At 40.3% G+C, this 21,613-nt stretch overlaps 1 protein-coding gene and 1 pseudogene across 3 annotated transcripts in view; one reads left to right on the plus strand and one right to left on the minus strand.

The window, feature by feature from the left end:
• TAF15 (TATA-box binding protein associated factor 15) overlaps window positions 1–9,644 on the plus strand; it is a 36,562-nt gene extending 26,918 nt beyond the window's left edge. For all 3 annotated transcript variants that reach the window (XM_066363880.1, XM_066363881.1, XM_066363882.1), the window contains 6 exons: window positions 871–1,000; window positions 5,316–5,408; window positions 6,068–6,149; window positions 6,275–6,363; window positions 6,892–7,459; window positions 9,480–9,644. In XM_066363880.1, the coding sequence (XP_066219977.1) occupies window positions 871–1,000; window positions 5,316–5,408; window positions 6,068–6,149; window positions 6,275–6,363; window positions 6,892–7,459; window positions 9,480–9,519 (1,002 nt within the window). In that variant the 3' untranslated portion in view covers window positions 9,520–9,644. The remainder of the gene's footprint in view (window positions 1–870; window positions 1,001–5,315; window positions 5,409–6,067; window positions 6,150–6,274; window positions 6,364–6,891; window positions 7,460–9,479) is intronic.
• On the minus strand, window positions 2,594–3,750 carry LOC136394396 (calmodulin-1-like; annotated as a pseudogene).
• Window positions 9,645–21,613: the final 11,969 nt, after the last annotated feature.

Consider the following 21,613-nt stretch of genomic DNA (forward strand, 5'->3'; position numbering starts at 1 on the left):
TACTGGTGTTTACCTTTCCACAACCTTTCACAGCTTTAGCTTTCAATCTTAGGGCTCTAAAAATAGTCTCTGACTAGCTCTTAAAATTGTGAGAACCGAATGAGATTGTGAAAACATTTTATAGATTCTGAAATACAAATATATTCAAACTGAAGTTGTTACTAACAACTTTTTATTTGGGTTTTCCATGTCAGTAATACATATTAGCCCAGTATATAATGCTTTATTTTATAGTTTTATTTAAAGTGTGTCTTGTGCACTGTTTTTTCATGCAAATATTTTCCATCTCTTTCTTCAACTAGCTAGTATCATTTAGGGCTGTGTTAGTAGATTGTAGCATTTGCCTGAAATCAGTTGGCAGTTGTCTTGTTTTGGTGTCTGTGTAATTACTTATTGTTTTCTTTTTCTTGGGAATTTAAAACTTCGTAAGGAATGAATTAAACATGACATATGTAAAAAATTTACAGTTCTGATTAAGTAAAAGTTCTCCTTTGTCTTCTATTTCTATCCGAGCCAAATCTAGTGTGTAATCTTAGTGGTAACCTGTTGATTTGCTTAGTGAACATTCTTCCTGGCCTTTTTTATTGGTTTTATAAGGTACATATTTACAGGAAGCATTATTTACATTTTTTGTGGGTTTAAAGAAATTATACCTAGATAAAATAGTACAGTGTGTTACCATTTTTAGCTTGGTTTTCATTTAATGTATCTTAGAGCATTTTCCTTTTTAAAACCTACAGATAACTTCATTTTTATAAAAGGTACATAGTATTTTGTAGTATGGATGTGTGAATTCCTTTAAAATAATAAATTATATGGTTCTTGATCACTTTTTCTTAAAATGCTAACACCAACTTGTTTGTTCCTCAGACAAACAAGAAGACTGGAAAACCAATGATAAATCTGTACACAGACAAGGACACAGGGAAGCCAAAAGGGGAGGCAACAGTGTCATTTGATGACCCTCCTTCAGCTAAGGCAGCCATTGACTGGTTTGATGGTATAACTCATTCATATAATTTCAACCTACAGTATGGATAAATGTTTTCTAGTCTTGAAGCCAAAGTATGTTCTAGTAGACAGTGGTTATTTTTATGTTAACTTTTATAGCTGAATTTATTAAAAATACAGGCCAGAGTTTTTATATATCTTTAGAAATGAGATGAACTCTCTCTCTTTGTTTTTTCTAAAATATTTCTTTATATCATACCTTGTGTTTCCAGCCACTCTGACACAGATGTAGAGGGTTGGCCTGACTCTGTATTCTTTTAAAATGTAGATTTTCTTTCAAATATGAAATTAATATATGCACTGCTCACAAAAATTAGGGAATATTTTGTCTGAGCTGTGATTGCGCAGTGGGATAAAGCATAGACCTGGAGTGCTGATGTTGCCGGGTTGAAACTCTGGGCTTGCCTGGTCAGGCACATATGGGAGTTGATGCTTCCTGCTCCTCCCTCCTCTCCCCCCCTCTACTCTCTCCCTCTCCCCCCCCCCCCACCGCCTCTCTCTCTCTCTCCTCTCTAAAAATTGAATAAATAAAATCTTAAAAAAAAGACTGACTAAAAAAACAAACAGAAATTAGGGGATATTTTATTGCTTCATATTCATTTTGAAATATCCCCTAGTTTTTGTGTGCAGTATACTTAGAAGAAATACATTCTCCCCCCGAAAATAAAAAAGGATGAGAAAATAGAAGAAAGGAATAAAGCCAGCAACCTTGGGCTCAAGCGAGCGACTGTGGGATCATGTCTCTGATCACACACTCAAGCTGCTGGTGAGCCTGCTCTCAAGCCAGTGACCTTAGAGTTCTGAAACAGAGTTTTCAGCATCCCAGGTCAATGTTCTATCCACTGTACCACCTTGCCTGGTCAGGGTAAACATGTATCTTTTTTTGTGTGTGACAGAAACAGAGACAGGGAGAGGGACAGATAGGGACAGACAGGAAGAGAAAGTGCGGTGAAAAGCATCAATTCTTTGTTGCGGCTCCTTAGGTGTTCGCTGATTGCTTTTTTATATGTGCCTTGACTGGGGGCTACAGCAGAGCAAGTGACCCTTTGCTCAAGCCAGCAACCTTGGGCTTCAAGCCAGTGATCTTTGGGCTGAAGCTGGTGACTGCGGGGTCATGTCTGTGATCCCATGCTCAAGCCAGTGACCTTGGAGTTTCAAACCTGGGTCCTCTGCGTCCCAGTCTGACGCTCTATGCACTGTGCCACTGCATGGTTAGGCTAAACATGTATTTTAAAAAGTTTATCATTGTATTCCAAATGTAGTTGTGTCTACCAGTTTTTTTTTGGGGGGGGGACAAAGTTTTTTATTTGAAAACAAATAGACAACTTGGAATGGATTTGAGGCAAATTGTGCCATAAGCAAATTTTCTTTATGTGGCTAAACAAAGTTTAAAAAGCAAATAACAAGAAAATGTTTCTGGTGCAGGACCCAGTAGTATGAAAAAATAGTGTTTGAGTACCTGGATAATACATCTGTTTTGTGGTGATGCCACTGTTACAGATGTATTGTTGACTGTCCATAGTCCACGCAGAGCTATAATGCCACACTTCAACAACAACGTACAAACAGTTCCTAAAGAAAACTACCTAAAAGAAAAAGGCATAACCTAGATAGATGTTCTTTCATTTGACAAGCTCCATCTAAGTTTGGATGTGCAGAAGGGTTTAGATGTATCCAGAGTAAGCTACATGCAACATTTTACTTGATCAGTTTTCTAAACTAAGGTTTCAGGACAGTGACAGTAAGATTAGGGGAGAAAATACGGAGGAATGAAGTCCTAATTACTATATATGTATATTTTTTTGACAGTTGGAGGAACTTTTTACATATAAGTTAAAAACAAAAGGCAGATAGACAATTTTGTATGAGAAATTATGTTTGTACTTTGCTGTCATCATTTGTACAAACTCTTCATAGTTTACTTGACCATCACCATCAATATCTGCTTCCCTGATTATTTCATCAACTGTTTACTTGACCATCACCATCAATATCTGCTTCCCTGATTATTTCATCAACTCTTTAATCTGTTAACGTCTTTCCAAGGTTTGTCATCACATGGTGAAACTCTACTGCACTAATATAGCCATTGCCAAGCACACAGGATGCTTCTCTAATTTCTTCTTCACTATCTGTGTCTTTCCTTTTTTTTTTTTTTTTTCCTTTTTTCCCAAGTGAGCGGAGGGGAGATAGACTCCTGCATGTGCCCGCACTGGGATCTACCTGGCTACCCCAGTTGGGCCAATGCTCTGCCCATCTGGGGCCATGCTCAGAACCAAGCTATTTTTAGTGCTTGAGACAGAGGCTTCACAGAGCCATCCTCAGCGCCTGGGGACAATGCACTTGAACCAGTTGAGCCATGGCTACGGGGAGAAGAGAGAGAGAGAGGGAGAATGAGAAGGGGGAGAGGTGGAAAAGCAGATGGTCGCTTTTCTGGTGTGCCCTGATGGAATTGAACCCGGGACTTCTACACGCTGGGCCAATGCTCTACCACTGAGCCAACCAACTAGGGCCTGTGTCTTTCCTTTTTCTTACCATCATTGTCAAATTCTGGGAAGTCAGTTGTGCCATTGCCACTTCACTGTTCATGTACTGTAACTGCTTCTGTGGGATTCTGCCCAAGAGACCTCATTACACAGTTTTGTATTCCTTTGCTGTTATAGTTCCATCACCATCTGTGTTAAATAGTGTAAAAGCTTTGAATTCTGCAATCTGTTCTTCAGTCAGTTGGTCAGCCATGCTGCAGGCGCTATACACGGCCACTTAGCTTGCTGACTCCACCCGGAGTTCATGATCTTTTCACTTAACATTTTAACATTATCATTTCCCCATGTTATTACAAATTCACCTGTGTTTTCCAAAGCATAATGTCATTTCTTTACTTCTTCCAAGATGAGCTTGTGATACGCTATATATTCTTACCCCCATGTTCTTTACTTTTTTTGTACTAATCCATCAGTCCCCCACCACCTTGCTCTCAAGGGCTAGATCCATTCTTCCTTGCATCTTTTTTTATAGTTTTTGTGAATTGTAGAGCAATTCTTTTTGCTCATGATATGTTTAAAAATATCATGCTGTTTGCCCACCAGCCCTATGAGCCTCTTAAACTTAACTCAGTACTTCCTATCTTACCAGGTCTCTTTACAGCTTTTAAAATGTTAACCCATGAGCTGCTTCCTGTGTCAAAGTGTATATCTTACCGTGTGTCTTACCATCTGATATTGTGGGAAGTTGCCAGCCCTAGTGATGAGGGCTTTGTTCAGGGAGTTGAGACAGTTGGATTTATAACCATTTTATTAATTCTTGGGCATCTTTTCCTTATTACATGTCAGTTCTCTTACTATAAAGTAAAAAGATTAATTTTTGTCTCTAAGGCCCAGGGCGGCTGAATATGTGTATATGTGCATGTATGTAAGTAATCACATTATTTTTTAAGATATTACTTGCGTACAGTAAAAAAAATTCAAGTAATACCAGGAGTATATAGTAAAAAATGAGTTTTCTTTCAACCTTTGACCCCTCCATCCCGTGGTCTTGTTTTCCCCATTGAGAATTAAGTACAGTAGGCAGTGTATATATAAGCATATGTGTGCATTAAAAGGTACACATGTAGACAGATACACGTGAGCACGCGCACACACTCATCCTCCTTAAAAAACAGAAATGGTAGTGAACCATACACATTGTTCATGTAAAAATATTGTTTTTTGTTTGTTTGTTTTGCCTAGTGATAAGTGACTGCCTCCCAGTGACAGATCTGCTTTATTCATTAGATTGTGTCATATTTTAGCACTGTTACCTAGACTTTTTGGGAACATTAATTAGTGTGTTTGAATTTCTGTAAGGACATGTCAGTTATTCCTTTGAAATTCAAAGTATCCAAGGAAGTTTAACATTTTTGTTACGAAGTACAAATGGCCTGACCAGGCGGTGGCACAGTGGATGGAGCGTCAGACTGGGATGCAGAGGACCCAGGTTCGAGACCCCGAGGTCGCCAGCTTGAGCGTGGGCTCATCTGGTTTGAGCAAAAGCTCAAGTCGCTGGCTCGAGTAAGGTGTTACTCGGTCTGCTGAAGGCCCACAGTCAAGGCACATATGAGAAAGCAATCAATGAACCACTAAGGTCTCGCAATGAAAAACTGATGATTGATGCTTCTCATCTCTCTCCATTCCTGTCTGTCTGTCCCTGTCTATCCCTCTCTCTGTCTCTCTTTCTGTCCCTGTAAAAAAAAAATAATAATAATAATAAAAAAAGAAGTACAAACGTGGAATAGAATTTCTTCAAAACCATCTTCTTTTTTTTAGGGAAAGAATTTCATGGCAACATCATTAAAGTGTCCTTTGCCACCAGAAGACCTGAATTTATGAGAGGAGGTGGAAGTGGAGGTGGGCGGCGAGGTAAGATACTTGTTGCTTTTAGGCCTGGATATTGTACAAAGGGTTTGAATTTGAGTTTATGTTCTGTTGTGTAAATTTGCTACTACCTCTATCTCTCCCTTGATCTTTTTCCTTTTACGTTAAGGTGAGAATGGATACCAAATAGGAGATTAGGTAAATAAGGTGTCATAGGACCCAAAAGAATAGTGGGAGAAGGTTCTAAAAATCCCTTTGGAAAGCTGTATAGCAGTTGTTATTCACCTGGAAATCAGGAGGCAATCATTTAAATGATACCTAATTAGGTATTTAGTCTGACCAGTTTGTAAGTTTCCTGATACAGTAACTGCCAGCTTGTCCATTTCTATTGGGTATAATTCTTTAAATTTGGAATATGTTTTCTCAATCTTTACTACTGAAATTCTCAAACTTAGGAGGGCATTATAGGAATGTTTTGAAGTGCATTATTTGCACTGTGAAGTGTTGCTGTCCTGGGGTCTTTCACACACGTTTTATACCTACTATGTAAAGCCCCAAATCAAAGAATCACAGAGTCCTGTCATAAGGAAGGGGTGCTGTCAAGTTCATGGTCAGCACTTGATCATAGTTCTTTCATGTGGTGCTTTTTCTCTGCTTTGTTAATGTCTTCTGATTTTTCTCCCTTCTTCTCCTAAATCCCCCAGGCCGTGGAGGATATAGAGGCCGTGGAGGCTTTCAAGGGAGAGGTGGAGACCCCAAAAGTGGGGACTGGGTTTGCCCTAATCCGTAAGTATCCCATTTTCTTTGGTGAGTGTAAAAGTTGGGATTGAGGTTAGAAGGTGCAAAAGGCAGGGCTAGTTCTGAATGCATTGGAAACTATCGAAGAACATTTTATTTTTCTTCCTTCTCAGGTCATGTGGAAATATGAACTTTGCTCGAAGGAATTCCTGTAATCAGTGCAATGAGCCCAGACCAGAGGACTCTCGTCCCTCAGGAGGAGGTAGGTTAGCTTTTTGGGTCAGCCTTTTATTTTATTTATTTTTTTGTATTTTTCTGAAGCTGGAAACGGGGAGAGACAGTCAGACAGACTCCCGCATGCGCCCGACCGGGATCCACCCGGCACGCCCACCAGGGGCGAAGCTCTGCCCACCAGGGGGCGATGCTTTGCCCCTCCGGGGCGTCGCTCTGCCGCGACCAGAGCCACTCTAGTGCCTGGGGCAGAGGCCAAGGAGCCATCCCCAGCGCCCGGGCCATCTTTGCTCCAATGGAGCCTCGGCTGCGGGAGGGGAAGAGAGAGACAGAGAGGAAGGGGGGGGGGATGGAGAAGCAAATGGGCGCTTCTCCTATGTGCCCTGGCCGGGAATCAAACCCGGGTCCCTCGCACGCCAGGCCGACGCTCTACCGCTGAGCCAATCGGCCAGGGCCTGGGTCAGCCTTTTAATAGCATCTACATGGTATTTATCTCTGACTAGCATTAAGGAAGCTTGACATTTTGCTGATGTCATTGTTTTGCATTTCTTCCTTGCAGATTTCCGGGGAAGAGGCTATGGTGGAGAGAGGGGCTACAGAGGTCGTGGGGGCCGAGGTGGAGACCGAGGTGGCTATGGTGGAGACAGAAGTGGGGGTGGCTATGGTGGAGACCGGAGTGGTGGTGGCGGCTATGGAGGAGACAGAAGCGGGGGTGGCTATGGTGGAGACAGAAGTGGGGGTGGTTATGGCGGGGACAGAGGAGGCGGCTACGGAGGAGACCGAGGTGGAGGCTACGGAGGAGACCGAGGTGGAGGCTACGGAGGAGACCGAGGTGGAGGCTACGGAGGAGACCGAGGAGGTGGCTACGGAGGAGACCGAGGAGGTGGCTACGGTGGAGACCGAGGAGGCGGCTACGGTGGAGACCGAGGAGGCTATGGTGGGGACCGAGGAGGCTATGGTGGGGACCGAGGAGGCTATGGTGGAGACCGGAGTGGGGGAAGCTACGGAGGAGATCGTGGTGGTAGCAGTGGCTATGGTGGAGACCGAAGTGGAGGCTACGGAGGAGATAGGAGTGGTGGCAGCTATGGAGGAGACCGAGGTGGCTATGGAGGCAAAATGGGAGGAAGGTGAGTATTAGAATATACTTTTTACCTCACTGCTTCTAGGTCTGAAACATTTCCTTATTGTCCGGTATTTGGAACTTGAATTTCTCATTGGCAGTTCTTTCATGTAGGATGGAGGAGATTCATTTAGTTACATGCTTAGCAGTTCCTAAAATTTATTGTTTTATATGAGTGTATATTTGTGGTGTTATTCATTTTCATAGCTAAAGATAATTGAGATGGAGAGGTAATTGTTCATCAGGGATTCTTAATCTAAGTGGTAGGGGAGAAGAAACCTTTCATAGGGGTGTGCTTGTTCAATTCATGTGTGCTGTATACCCTGCAGTTGTTTTTCTAGTGATTTTGGTAATACCTTTTCCAGATGAAAATCACTGATGGTACTGATGGGAGTGTGTGGTGCAGTGCACATGAATGGTGTAGAGGCAGAAAAAATGGAATAATCAGTGATATAAAGTAACTTCAGTTATCATAAGCATTTGTATGTCAGAGGTAGTACAGGATAGTGAGAATTAGCAAAGCATGTGGTTAAGAGTATGGAATTTGGAGACAGACTGGGTTCAAATTTTGGCTGTACCACTTACTACCTCTGCAAGTTAATTAACCCTTTGCAGCATCCGAGCTTGCATGTTTACAACTGGGCTAATAATACCTCCTTCATGGAGTTGTGTTAGATTATTATAACAGTTGCTGGCCCATAGTAAGAACTGTTTAATTACTATATTATAGTATAACTGAAGTTAGCTATTAGTAATTATCGTCTGTTGAATACTTGTCTATTGAATACCATGTGGCAAATCTTCTGTAAGTGTTTGTATATACAGGGTGGGGCAAAAGTTGGTTTACAGTTGTGAGTATACAAAAGTTGATTTTTTTTTTCCCAAGTGAGAGGAAGGCAGATAGATTCCCACATGCACCCCAACTGGGATCCATCTGGCAACCACCATCTAGGGCCAGTGCTCGCAACCAAGCTATTTTTAGTGTCTGAGGCAGAGGCTCCATGGAGCCGTCCTCAGCGCCCAGGCTGATGCATTTGACCCAATAGAGCCATGGCTGTGGGGAGGGGAAGAGAGAGATAGAAGAGAGAGGGGTGGAGAAACAGATGGTTGCTTCTCCTGTGTGCCCTGACTGGGAATTGAACCCGGGACATCGACACACTGGGCCTATGCTCTACCACTGAGCCAACTGGCCAGGGCCTCATTCTTTTTTTATTTTATTTTTTATTTTTTTACAGAGACAGAGAGAGAGTCAGAGAGAGGGATAGACAGGAACGGAGAGAGATGAGAAGCATCAATCATTAGTTTTTTCATTGCGTGTTGCAACACCTTAGTTGTTCATTGATTGCTTTCTCATATGTGCCTTGACCGTGGGCCTTCAGCGGACTGAGTAACCCCTTGCTCGAGCCAGCGACATTGGGTCCAAGCTGGCGAGCTCGGGGTCTCGAACCTGGGTCCTCTGCATCCCAGTCCGAAGCTCTATCCACTGCGCCACCGCCTGGTCAGGCTCATTCTTATATTTATTGTATTATTTTCAGTATGAACAACTGTAAACCTACTTGTGCCCCACCCTATATTTTAGTTCTAGTCCTGTCAATCCCATGAAGTAGATGTACTTTCTATTTTACAGACTTAGAAACATTGAGTAACTTTTCCAAGGTCACATAGTAAGTGGCATATTCAGAATTCTTACATAAAAGTGTTTGCTTATTTATTCTCCTGTGCCACTGTTCTGTTCAGAGTGCTGGAATTGGCACTTTCTTTGACCTGAAATACCACAGTGGTTTGGAATCCTTATTGTAGGTGGAAAATTTTAAGAGTTGTTGATAGTAAAGCTGCTTTTAGGAACTTTTCATGGGTCTTAAAGCTGATAGGATGTTTATTATGCACCTTCTTGGTGTAGAGAAATAAATCAGGCATGGTGACATCCTTGTAAGCTGATACCCGTCACCAGCACAAAGAAGTGTTTGATGCTCCCCTTTGGTATAAAATTACAATTTAGTCCGGCTCTTTTTATTTTTCATCCCTAGAAACGACTACAGAAACGATCAGCGCAACCGACCATACTGATGACTGTTCCATTGTCTCTGACATGATCCATAGTGAAATTGCCAGAGTTTTGCCTGCTGCTTTCCTCGTGGCCTCTTCTTGGATAGTGAAATTAAGTGACATTTGGAATTTTATTTGGGTGGGAGGGCTGGGACATTTTTTCTTTTAGTAATGTCTGTTTAAAATTTCCCCTTTAGTTTCCAACTTTCTCCTTTTCAACCCTTGAAGCTAAGCGCGTTGTAAAATATTGCCAAAATGGAAAGTGTTTTGTAATACTGCAATAAAGGCTGCTTGTTTTGTGGATTTTTGTACATTAGTGCATCATTATGTCACACTCAGGATTCAGTTACAGCAAGTTCTAACCCTAAAGAATTAGGAAATGAATTTTACTTCATTAAATTCAAATATTACTTTCAAAAGTATTTATTGAGTTTCTGTTTAGTTCAGTATAGTAGTTTGTAAAGAATGACTACATGTCAGAATCACCTGAGGAAGTTGTCAAAATTAGATTCCTAGGCCTTGCTCAGGTCTGTTGGATCAGAACTTGGTGGGGATGTGGGGAGGTAGGACTGGGAATCTTTCTGTTAAGCTTACCAGGTGATTTTGATAGTTCCAGTTTATAATTGAGAACCATTTATTTAGGGCAGTGTTCTAGATGCTGGAAATATGGAGGTCCAAGGGCTAGGTAAGAAGAGTAAGGTTTCAATAAGTTAGGGTTAAGATATCAGTGTACATGGTATATTATTTGATAGTAATTAAAAACTATTCTACTTTTCCTAAGAGCCTAGGACAGGCACTGCACCAGATACAGGTATGTTGCTCATCAATATAGTCTGATAATAAATGGAAGGTGCTTTTGAGGGCTGATTTGAAGGACATTTAATTTATTTGTGGGAGGTTTGGTGAGTCTTGAGGGAAAAGTAGGAATTGGCCAAGTAATGGGACTGGGGTGAGGAAAAAGAATGACATGAACAAATAAATTAGTTAAGAGAAAGAATGAAGAATAAGCTTTGTGTTTGAGGAGAAGTGTATAGTGCTTTACGATTGGAGAGAGAAGTTCAAGGATGGGCATGCAAAAGAAGACTGGGGAGGTAAACAAGCTCTAGAGCAGGGGTCCCCAAACTATGGCCCGTGGGCCACATGCAGCCCCCTGAGGCCATTTATCCGGCCCCCGCCGCACTTCCGGAAGGGGCACCTCTTTCATTGGTGGTCAGTGAGAGGAGTATACTTCCCATTAAAATACTGGTCAGTTGGTTGATTTAAATTTACTTGTTCTTTATTTGAAATATTGTATTCCCGTTTTTTTTTTAATGTTTAAATATAGTTTTTTTAAAAATAATTTTATTTTTAATGGGGTGACATCAATAAATCAGGATACATATATTCAAAGATAACAACTCCAGGTTATCTTGTCATTCACTTATGTTGCATACCCATCACCCAAAGTCAGATTGTCCTCTGTCACCTTCTATCTAGTTTTCTTTGTGCCCCTCCCCCTTTCCCTCTCCCTCTCCCCTCTCCCCCCGTAACCACTACACTCTTATTAACGTCTCTTAGTTTCACTTTTATGTCCCACCTACATATGGGATAATGCAGTTCCTGGTTTTTTCTGATTTACTTATTTCACTTCATATAATGTTATCAAGATCCCACCATTTTGCTGTAAATGATCCAATGTCATCTTTTCTTATGGCTGAGTAGTATTCCATAGTGTATATGTGCCACATCTTCTTTATCCAGTCATCTATTGACGGGCTTTTTGGTTGTTTCCATGTCCTGGCCACTGTGAACAATGCTGCAATGAACATGGGGCTGCATGTGTCTTTATGTATCAATGTTTCTGAGTTTTGGGGGTATATACCCAGTAGAGGGATTGCTGGGTCATAAGGTAGTTCTATTTTCAGTTTTTTGAGGAACCACCATACTTTCTTCCATAATGGTTGTACTACTTTACATTCCCACCAACAGTGGATGAGGGTTCCTTTTTCTCCACAGCCTCTCCAACATTTGTTATTACCTGTCTTGTTAAGAATAGCTAATCTAACAGGTGTGAGGTGGTATCTCATTGCAGTTTTGATTTGCATTTCTCTAATAACTAACGAAGATGAGCATCTTTTCATATATCTGTTGGCCATTTGTATTTCTTCTTGGGAGAAGTGTCTGTTCATGTCCTCTTCCCATTTTCTTATTGGATTGTTTGTTTGTTGTTGAGTTTTATGAGTTCTTTGTATATTTTGGATATTAGGCCCTTATCTGAGCTGTTGTTTGAAAATACCATTTCCCATTTAGTTGGCTGTCTGTTTATTTTGTTATCATTTTCTCTTGCTGAGCAAAAACTTCTTAGTCTGATGTAGTCCCATTCATTAATTTTTGCCTTCACTTCTCTTGCCTTTGGAGTCAAATTCATAAAATGCTCTTTAAAACCCAGGTCCATGAGTTGAGTACCTATGTCTTCTTCTATGTACTTAATTGTTTCAGGTCTTATGTTTAGATCTTTGATCCATTTTGAGTTAATTTTAGTACAGGGGGACAGACTGTAGTCCAGTTTCATTCTTTTGCATGTGGCTTTCCAGTTTTCCCAGCACCATTTATTGAAGAGGCTTTCTTTTCTCCATTGTGTGTTGTTGGCCCCTTTATCAAAAATTATTTGACTATATATATGTGGTTTTATTTCTGGGTTTTCTATGCTGTTCCATTGAAAAGTGTCTATTTTTGGTTCTATGCTGTTCATTGGTCTGAGTGTCTATTTTTCTGCCAATACCATGCTGTTTTGATTGTTGTGGCCCTATTATATAGTTTGAAGTCAGGTATTGTAATGCCCCCAGCTTCATTCTTTTTCTTTAGGATTGCTTTGGCTATTCGGGGTTTTTTATAGTTCCATATAAATCTGATGATTTTTTGCTCCATTTCTTTTAAAAAATGTCATTGGAATTTTGATGGGAATTGCATTAAATTTGTATATTGCTTTGGGTAATATGGTCATCTTGATTATATTTATTCTTCCTAACCAAGAACAAGGAATATTCTTCCATCTCATTATATCTTTTTTGATTTCCCTTAACAATGGTTTATAGTTTTCATTATATAAGTCCTTTACATTCTTTGTTATGTTTATTCCTAAGTATTTTATTTTTTTTGTTGCAATCGTGAAGGGGATTGTTCTTTTGAGTTCGTTCTCAAATGTTTCATTGTTGGTATATGGAAAGGCTATTGACTTCTGTATGTTAATTTTGTATCCTGCGACCTTACTGTATTGGCTTATTGTTTCTAGTAGTCTTCTTGTGGATTCTTTGGGATTTTCGATGTATAGGATCATATCATCTGCAAAAAGTGATACCTTTACTTCTTTTCTGATATGGATGCCTTTTATTTCTTTGTCTTGTCTGATTGCTCTGGCTAGAACCTCTAGTACCACATTAAATAAGAGTGGAGAAAGTGGACAACCATGTCTTGTTCCTGATTTAAGGGGGAAAGCTTTCAGTTTAGTGCCATTTAATATGTTAGCTGATGGTTTATCATATATGGCCTTTATCATGTTGAGATATTTTCCTTCTATACCCATTTTGTTGAGAATCTTAAACATAAAATTGTGTTGTATTTTATTGAAAGCCTTTTCTGCGTCTATTGATAAGATCATGTGGTTTTTGTTCTTTGTTTTGTTGATATGGTGTATTATGTTAACCGTTTTACATATGTTGAACCATCCTTGAGATTCTGGGATGAATCCCACTTGATCATGATGTATTATCTTTTTAATATGTTGTTGTATTCGATTTGCTAGTATTTTGTTTAGTATTTTAGCATCTGTATTCATTAGAGATATTGGTCTATAGTTTTCTTTTTTTGTGCAGTCCTTGCCTGGTTTTGGTATGAGGGTTATGTTGACCTCATAAAATGTGTTTGGAAGTATTGCTTCTTCTTCAATGTTTTGGAAGACTTTCAGTAGAATAGGAACCAAGTCTTCTTTGAATGTTTGATAAAATTCGCTGGTATAGCCATCAGGGCCTGGACTTTTATTTTGGGGGAGGTTTTTTAATGGTTTTTTCTATTTCTTCTCTACTAATAGGTCTGTTTAGGCTTTCTGCTTCTTCTTGACTCAGTCTAGGAAGGTTGTATTGTTCTAGGAATTTATCCATTTCTTCTAGGTTGTTGAATTTAGTGGCATAAAGTTTTTCATAGTATTCTACAATAATTCTTTGTATATCTACGGTGTCCGTGGTGATTTCTCCTCTTTCATTTTGGATTTTGTTTATATGAGTTCTTTATCTTTTTTCCTTGTTAAGTCTTGCCAAGGGTTTGTCAATTTTGTTGATCTTTTCAAAGAACCAGCTCCTTGTTCTATTAATTTTTTCTATAGTTTTTCTGTTCTCTATTTCATTTATTTCTGCTCTGATTTTTATTATCTCCTTTCTTCGGCTGGTTTTGGGTTGTCTTTGTTTTTCTTTTTCTAGTTCCTTAAGGTGTGAAGTTAAGTGGTTCCCTTGGGCTCTCTCTTGTTTGTTCATATATGCCTGAAGTGATATGAACTTCCCTCTTATCACTGCTTTTGCTGCATCCCATAGATTCTGATATGTCGTATTGTCATTTTCATTAGTCTGTATATATCTTTTGATCTCTGCACTTATTTCTTCTTTGACCCATTCATTTTTTAAAAGTATGTTTTTAGTTTTCACATTTTTGTGGGATTTTTTTCCTCTTTTTTGCAGTTGAATTCTAGTTTCAAGGCTTTATGATCAGAAAATATGCTTGGTACAACTTCGATTTTTCTGAATTTGCTGATGTTGTTTTTGTGACCCAACATATGGTCAATTCTTGAGAATGATCCATGTACACTGGAGAAAAATGTATACTCAGTCACTTTGGGATGAAATGTCCTGTAGATGTCTATCATATCCAGGTGCTCTAGTGTTTTGTTTAAGGCCACTATATCTTTGTTGATTCTCTGTTTGGATGACCGATCTAGAGCCGTCAGCGGTGTATTGAGGTCTCCAAGTATGATTGTATTTTTGTCAGTTTTTGTTTTAAGGTCAATAAGTAGCTGTCTTATATATTTTGGTGCTCCTTGGTTTGGTGCATATATATTAAGAATTGTTATGTCTTCTTGATTCAGTGTCCCCTTAGCCATTATGAAATGGTCATTTTTTTCTCTGAGTACTTTTGCTGTCTTGTAGTCAGCATTATCAGATATGAGTATTGCTACGCCTGCTTTTTTTTGGGATGTTATTTGCTTGGAGTATTGTTTTCCAGCCCTTCACTTTGAATTTGTTTTTATCCTTGTTACTTAGATGAGTTTCCTGTAGGCAGCATACAGTTGGATTTTTTTTTTAATCCATTCTGCTACTCTGTTCCTTTTTATTGGTGAGTTTAATCCATTTACATTTATTGTAATTATTGACACTTGTGAGTTCCCTATTGCCATTTTATATATTGCTTTCTGTTTTGTGTCTTGTTTGATCCTTCTCTTTCGTTTTTCTATCTTTTGTTTTTATTTGGTTGTATTCCATACATCTTTCCTCTGTTGCTATCTTTTTTATCTCATGTGCTTCTGTGGTGGTTTTTTCAATGGTGGTTACCTTTAAGTAATGAAAAGGGTTCCTACCCTGTTCATTGTAGCACACTATTTTGTGAGTACTTTTGCACTCCATCGTCCTTTGCTACTGTTAATCTCCATCCTCTCTCCCCCTTTCTTTTGTTGTTGTCACAGTTTAAATTTGGTTTTATTGTGTTCTTCTTGGAGCTTTTACTTGTGGCTTTGTTTTTTTTTGTTCTTAGTATCTGATTGGAGAACCCCCTTTAGTAATTCCTGGAGTCGGGGTTTTTTGATGATAAATTCCCTCATCTTTTTTGTATCTGTGAATGTTTTTATTTCTCCTTCATATTTAAAGGATAGCTTTGATGGGTATAGTATTCGTGGCTGGAAGTTCCTCTCTTTCAGGACTTTAAATATTGGTGTCCACTCTCTTCTAGCTTATAGAGAGTTTCTGCTGAGAAATCTGATGATAATCTAATGGGCCTTCCTTTATATGTTGTATTCTTTTCCCTGGCTGCCTTGAGAATTTTTTCTTTGCCGTTGGTTTGTGCTAATTTCATTATGATATGCCTTGGAGTAGGTTTGTTGGTGTTAAGAAAACTCGGAGTTCTGTTTGCTTCTTGAATTTGAGGCTTTAGTTCTTTCCACAGGCTTGGGAAGTTCTCATCTATTATTTGTTTGAGTATGTTCTCCATTCCATTTTCTCTCTCTTCTCCCTCTGATATACCTATTATTCTTATGTTATTCTTTTTGATGGAGTCAAATAATTCCTGTAGGGCTATCTCATTTTTTTAAATTTTTGAGTCTCTTTCTTCTTCTCTCTGTTGTGCCTCAAGTTGCTTGTCTTCTATTTCACTAATCCTCTCTTCTATCTGGCGTGTTCTATTAGCTAAGCTTGTTACCTTGTTTTTCAGCTCGTGAATTGAGTTTTTCATCCCTGTTTGATTTGTTTTTATAGTTTCAATTTCCTTGGAAATATATTCTTTGTGTTTGTTGAGTTGTTTTCTGAGCTCCCTAAATTGCCTTTCTGTGTTTTCTTGTATATCTCGGAGGATTTTTAGGATTTCTATCTTGAATTCTCTGTCATTTAGCTCCAAGGTTTCCAATATATTAAATTTTTTCTCCATAGATTTTTCCTCATCTATCTGTGTTACCTCTCTTTCTTTTGTATCCATGATATTCGATTTTCTCTTCCTTAATGGCATCTGAGAGTGGTTTTGTTGATAGTATTAATGAGATTTAATAAAGAATAAAAATTAAAAAAAAAATAAAAAATCGAAGTTTTTTTTAAAAAAAATAATGAAATAAAGAAAAATAAAATAAAAATTAAAAAAAAAAGGGAAATTATTCCCTCCCCCCTCTTTCTTGAGAAAATCTTGTGGTGAACTGTGAATTATATTGTACTAAATAGAACAAACAATGCTTGTAATGGCGGGCCTGAATTGGGGAGAAGTAATAAAGGCGCAAAAAAAATAAATAAATAAAAGAGCATATGGACCCACAAAAAACAAATAAGAAAAAAAATTGGGTCAAGAACAAAATGATTTGCTTTTAGGTGTTGGTTGACTAAGAGTTATGATGAGAGGAATAAGAGGGAAACAGGAAAATGGGGGGACAAATTAAAAAATTACTATTGTATTTAGTGGAACAAGAACTAGATAAAATGGAGAGCCAGGGATGGGAGCACTGCTAGTGTGTTAAAAAAGTGAAGTAAACCCCCCACCCCAAATGCCACAAACATAAGTTTGAGTCCCAGATAAGATATTGTTCATTATTGAGGTTTGAATGAGAGGAGACGTAAAGGAGAAAGGAAGAAACTAATATAGAGGGAGAAAAGAAAGAGAGAGAGAGAGAGAAAAAAGAGGGAACCACTAAAAGAAGAAGAAATAGAAAAGAGGAGAGAGAGAGAGAGAGAGAGAGTTAAGGGTTTTGGAGTGCAACCCTCATAGAAAGGAAGAGGAAAGAAAAGATAATGGGAGATGTAACACTTATGGGTAGTGTAGTTCAAGGAAAGGAAAGAGGAAGACCGGCAGAGAGTTAAATGACCAAATTGGAGGAGGAATAATAAATATCAAGAATGAAGATAAGAGAAACGAACAAATATAATAAAATGGGATAGGCTATAAAGTCTGCATATTATTCTTGATTTTGAGAGGTTTTCTTCTTGCTTTTTCTTTTCTCTCCCTCTTCCTGGTCGGTGACTCTGTACCTCGGGTTCTGCCCCTTTGGCACGCTCAGGTAGAGGTTTGCAGTTGATAAGTCTCTATGTCGATGTCATGTATTGTGCTTCAGTCTCGTTGGCAGTCGAGGCTCATTAGCATTTATAGGCTCCGCCAGTGAGAGAGTCCGTGTTCCTGGATCCTTTCTCCTAGTCTTTCCTTCCTCAATTAGTAGCCTGATAATCCAGCTATGGGGTTGCTGCTGCCTCTGCCTGGATAGTGAGAGGCTCAACGAGCTGGCAACTCCCCACTCTATTCCCACTCAGCACAGGGCTCTGGGTAAGGCTCAGTCAGTCAGAGCTGCTAGCATAATCAGGCGGGGCTTCTGCCCACTCAAAGACCTCTGGCTCTGCCAATCTGTGGGATAACACGGGCACGCACTGCCGAGGCACTTGGAGGAATCTCTCGCCCAGTATCCGCGCGCAGATCAGGATATCAGGCCAGCAGTCTCACACTCTGAGTGAAACCCCCACCCGCACGGAAAAGTTCCAGCGTTGGAATTGGCTCTCGCTCCGTCCCCGTGTGCGGCTTTCCCAGGGTGCTGGGGCGGCCCGAAGATTCTGCTTTCGGCCCACACAGAGGCCTCTGACTCTGCCCCTCAGTGGGGCAACACGGGCGCTCACTCCTGAGGTGCTGGGAGGAATCTCTCACTCACTCTCTGTGCGCCAACCAGGATATCAGGCCAGCCGCCTCACCCTCTGAGTGAATCCCCCTCCCGCATGGAAAAGTTCCAGCGTTGAAATTAGTTCTCGCTCCCTCTCCGTGCGTGGCTTTCCCAGGGCGCTGGGGCGGCCCGGAGATTCCGCTTTCGGCCCACACAAAGGCCTCTGACTCTGCCTCTCTGTGGGATAACACGGGCGCACACTCTAGGGGCTTTGGAAGGAATCTCTCGCCCATTATCTGCGCGCGCCGACCAGGAGATCGGGGAAAATGGCTGCCCCGCTTGTCTTTCTTTGTCTGGGTTTGGCGCGAGTGTTAGCTTGTATTGCCCGGGTTGCCACAGGAACAGTTTTTCCTCGGCCTGTATCTCTGTGCCACAGCCTGGTTCGGCCGTTTATGCTGCGGCCTGGATCTATTCACCCCCTTTGCCCGCCTCATTTTCTATATTCTCAGTTCCTAGTGAGAGCCGCCCTGTTTAGGTTAGTGAGGAAGGCGGAGCATTTCTTACTCCCTATTTCCTTCGGGGTTTGATTATATATTTAGCCAATTTTTCGCTCGACCATACCTTCGGGTGTATTGCGAAACATCTGGAGGCTCCAAGGATAGGTTTTTCTGTTTCTGGTTGAAGATCTTGTTGAGTTTTGGGGGAGATTTATCGGTATCACTTCCTACCGCGCCATTACTCTGACGTTATCTCCCCGTTTTGTTTTTTTTTTTACTTTAAAATAAGATCTGTGCAGTGTGCATAGGGATTTGTTCATAGTTTTTTTTTATAGTCTGGCCCTCCAATGGTCTGAGGTACAGTGAACTGGCCCCCTGTGTAAAAAGTTTGGGGACCCCTGCTCTAGAGTAAGGTCTTGCATTTCATTTCCCCCACCTCCAAATAGTGAGTCATTAAAAAATTTTAATGGGAGTGGCCTGACCCAAGTGGCATCTGCTGAAAGATGATTATAGCTGCCTGTGGAGAGTCTGGATGGGAGACAGAATGGTAAGCTGGTGGAAAATACTGGTCTGAGCTCAGATGTTGACTGGATGGGGAGGAAATAACTAGAATTGAGGAATAATGAGGGCAAGTTGACAGGATTTGGCTGGATGCCAGAAATATGTAGTTGGTAAGGAAGATTTAAGCTATTGGCCTGGGCAATTAGATAGATGTGCTGTTCATTGAAATGGGAACATGGGGAAAGGAATGAATTTTGGAACAAGATGTGAATGAATTATTTTAGGTGTGTTGAGTTTGGGGCACAAATTAAAATATTTCTAATTTACAGGTAGAGGAGGCAACTGGATGTGCAAATCAGCTCAGAAAGCAGTGCTGTTCAAAATTAGCCTCCCCTGGTATTTTTCCTTACGAACTTTTGTTTTTGTAACTTCCCTACTTGATCTTTATATGTTGTAAGTTCTTCAGGGCTTTGATCCTCATTCTCTTTTTTATTTATACTCACTTTTATCCTGGGAAAACTCATTCAGGTTATTGCTTTAAATTACAGTGATGACTACCAAATTTGTCTTCAGTTCCAACCTCTCCCCTTAACTGGATTATATTCAGCTGCCTACTTGACCTTTGCACTGGGATGTACTAAACAGAACTTTGATTTTTCTTGGCAACTCCACTGGGACTGAACAAAATTTTTTATCTCCTTCTCCAAATCAGTTTCTCTCTTTTCTAGTTTTTCTCATCTCAGTAAATGTCTTCACTATCTGCCTATATCAGATCTGATTTAAAAAAACTTAGTACTTAGCCTGACCAGTGGTGGCACAGTGGATAGAAGGTCAACCTGGAACGCTGAGGTCCAGGTTTGAAACCTCAAAGTTACTGGCTTGAGTGCAGCCTCACCAGCTTAAGCGTGGGATCCCATGGTTGCTGGCTTCAGCCCAAATGTCGCTGGCTTGAAGCCCATGGTCTCCGTCTTAAGCAAGAGGTCACTGGCTCCACTGAAGCCCCCTGGTCAGGCACGTATGAGAAGCAATCAGTGAACAACTAGGCTTTTCATCACTTCCCCTTCCTCCCCCCCTCATAATTTTCTCATTGAAAAAACAAAAAGAAACTTAGAACTTACACTTGAGTTCTCTCTGATTCATCCTGTACCTACAGGTTCTTTAAAATCCATCTCCAAAATATTTCCTGAAACCGTTTTTATATTCTTGGTTCCAGTCCTAGAATGAGTCTCTTTTCTGGACAACTGCAGTAGCCCATTATTAGTTCCCCCCAGTCTTGCCCCTCTAAAATCTAGTTTTCATAGAGCAGCCAAATGGCATTGTAAATCAGAATATATGTCATGCTTCTTTAAAACTTCCAGTGACTTTGTTGTATGTAGGCTATGAATTCTTACCCTGGCTTACAAGGCCCTCTAGACCAGTGGTAGTCAACCTTTTTATACCTACCGCCCACTTTTGTATCTCTGTTAGTAGTAAAATTTTCTAACCTCCCACCAGTTAGGAAATGGTGATTTATAAAGTAGGGAAGTAACTTTACTTAATAAAATTTATAAAGCAGAGTTACAGCAAGGTAAAGCATATAATAATAATTACTTACAAGTACTTTATATCGGATTTTCGCTAAGTTTGGCAGAATAAATCTCTATAAAACCGCCACTAGTGGGCGGTAGGGACCAGGTTGACTACCACTGCTCTAGAATGTGGCCTGTCTACCTCTCCAGCTTCATTATATAACATTTATCTGTACTTACCTTGCTTTAAGCACATTGGTCATAATTTTTTTTTGTGACAGAGAAAAAGGGACAGACAGACAGGAAGGGAGAGAGATAAGAAGCATCAATTCTTTGCTGCTGCGGCACCTTAGTTCATTGATTGCTTTCCCATATGTGCCTTGACTGGGGGGCTACAGCAGAGCGAGTGACCCCTTGCTCAAGCCAGTGACCCTGGGCTCAAGCTGGTGAGCCTTGCTCAAACCAGACCCTCCGCATCCCAGTCTGATGCTTCATCCACTGTGCCACTGCCTGGTCAGGCACATTGGTCATAATTCTTTATGGTACCAAATATGATTCTACTTCCGGATTTTGTATGTGCCTTGTCCAGGATTCTCATTCCTCAGATATTCATATGACTGACTACTTTTCACTACAGTGTTCAAATTTTTCCCACCCTCCCAGGTCTTCCCTGGCCTTTCTATCTAAAATACTGCCTCTCCCTAGTTAATCTCATACCACCTCTTGGAATATCTTCACAGTACTTACCAGTATTTGAAATGATCCTTTTGTGGTTAATTTCTCAGACTGAGCTCCAAGAGAGAAGGGGACCTTGACTGTTCACTGCTTTTAACCTCAGTGCCTAGAACAGTATGAGGCACAGAGTAGGTACTTAATGAATACTGACTAAATGAATGGATGTATTAGAGATACAGATTTGAGAGTTATTAATATATAAATGGTAACTCAATTGACGAGAGTGGATATGATTAAAATAACACTGTCTACAATAGTGGTTCATCATCCTACCTATAGACCAGAGTTAGCAAGTTTTTTAAACCAAGGGTGTCTGGGCTTTAGTCCAAAATGATTAAGTCTCTGAGTGAGGCCTGGGTATTTTTAATACAAGCCCCACCCAGTTTATTCTAATGGGTTTGGGGAACAATGTAGAGAGAAGCTAGCTGAAGACAGAACCTTGAGAAATACTGATGTTTAAAGAGATAACAGAAGAAGATCCTGAAAAAGACAGATAACCAGTGAGGTGTCAGTGGAACCAA

The sequence above is a fragment of the Saccopteryx leptura genome, chromosome 2, assembly GCF_036850995.1.
Source record: "Saccopteryx leptura isolate mSacLep1 chromosome 2, mSacLep1_pri_phased_curated, whole genome shotgun sequence".
Taxonomy (NCBI): domain Eukaryota; kingdom Metazoa; phylum Chordata; class Mammalia; order Chiroptera; family Emballonuridae; genus Saccopteryx; species Saccopteryx leptura.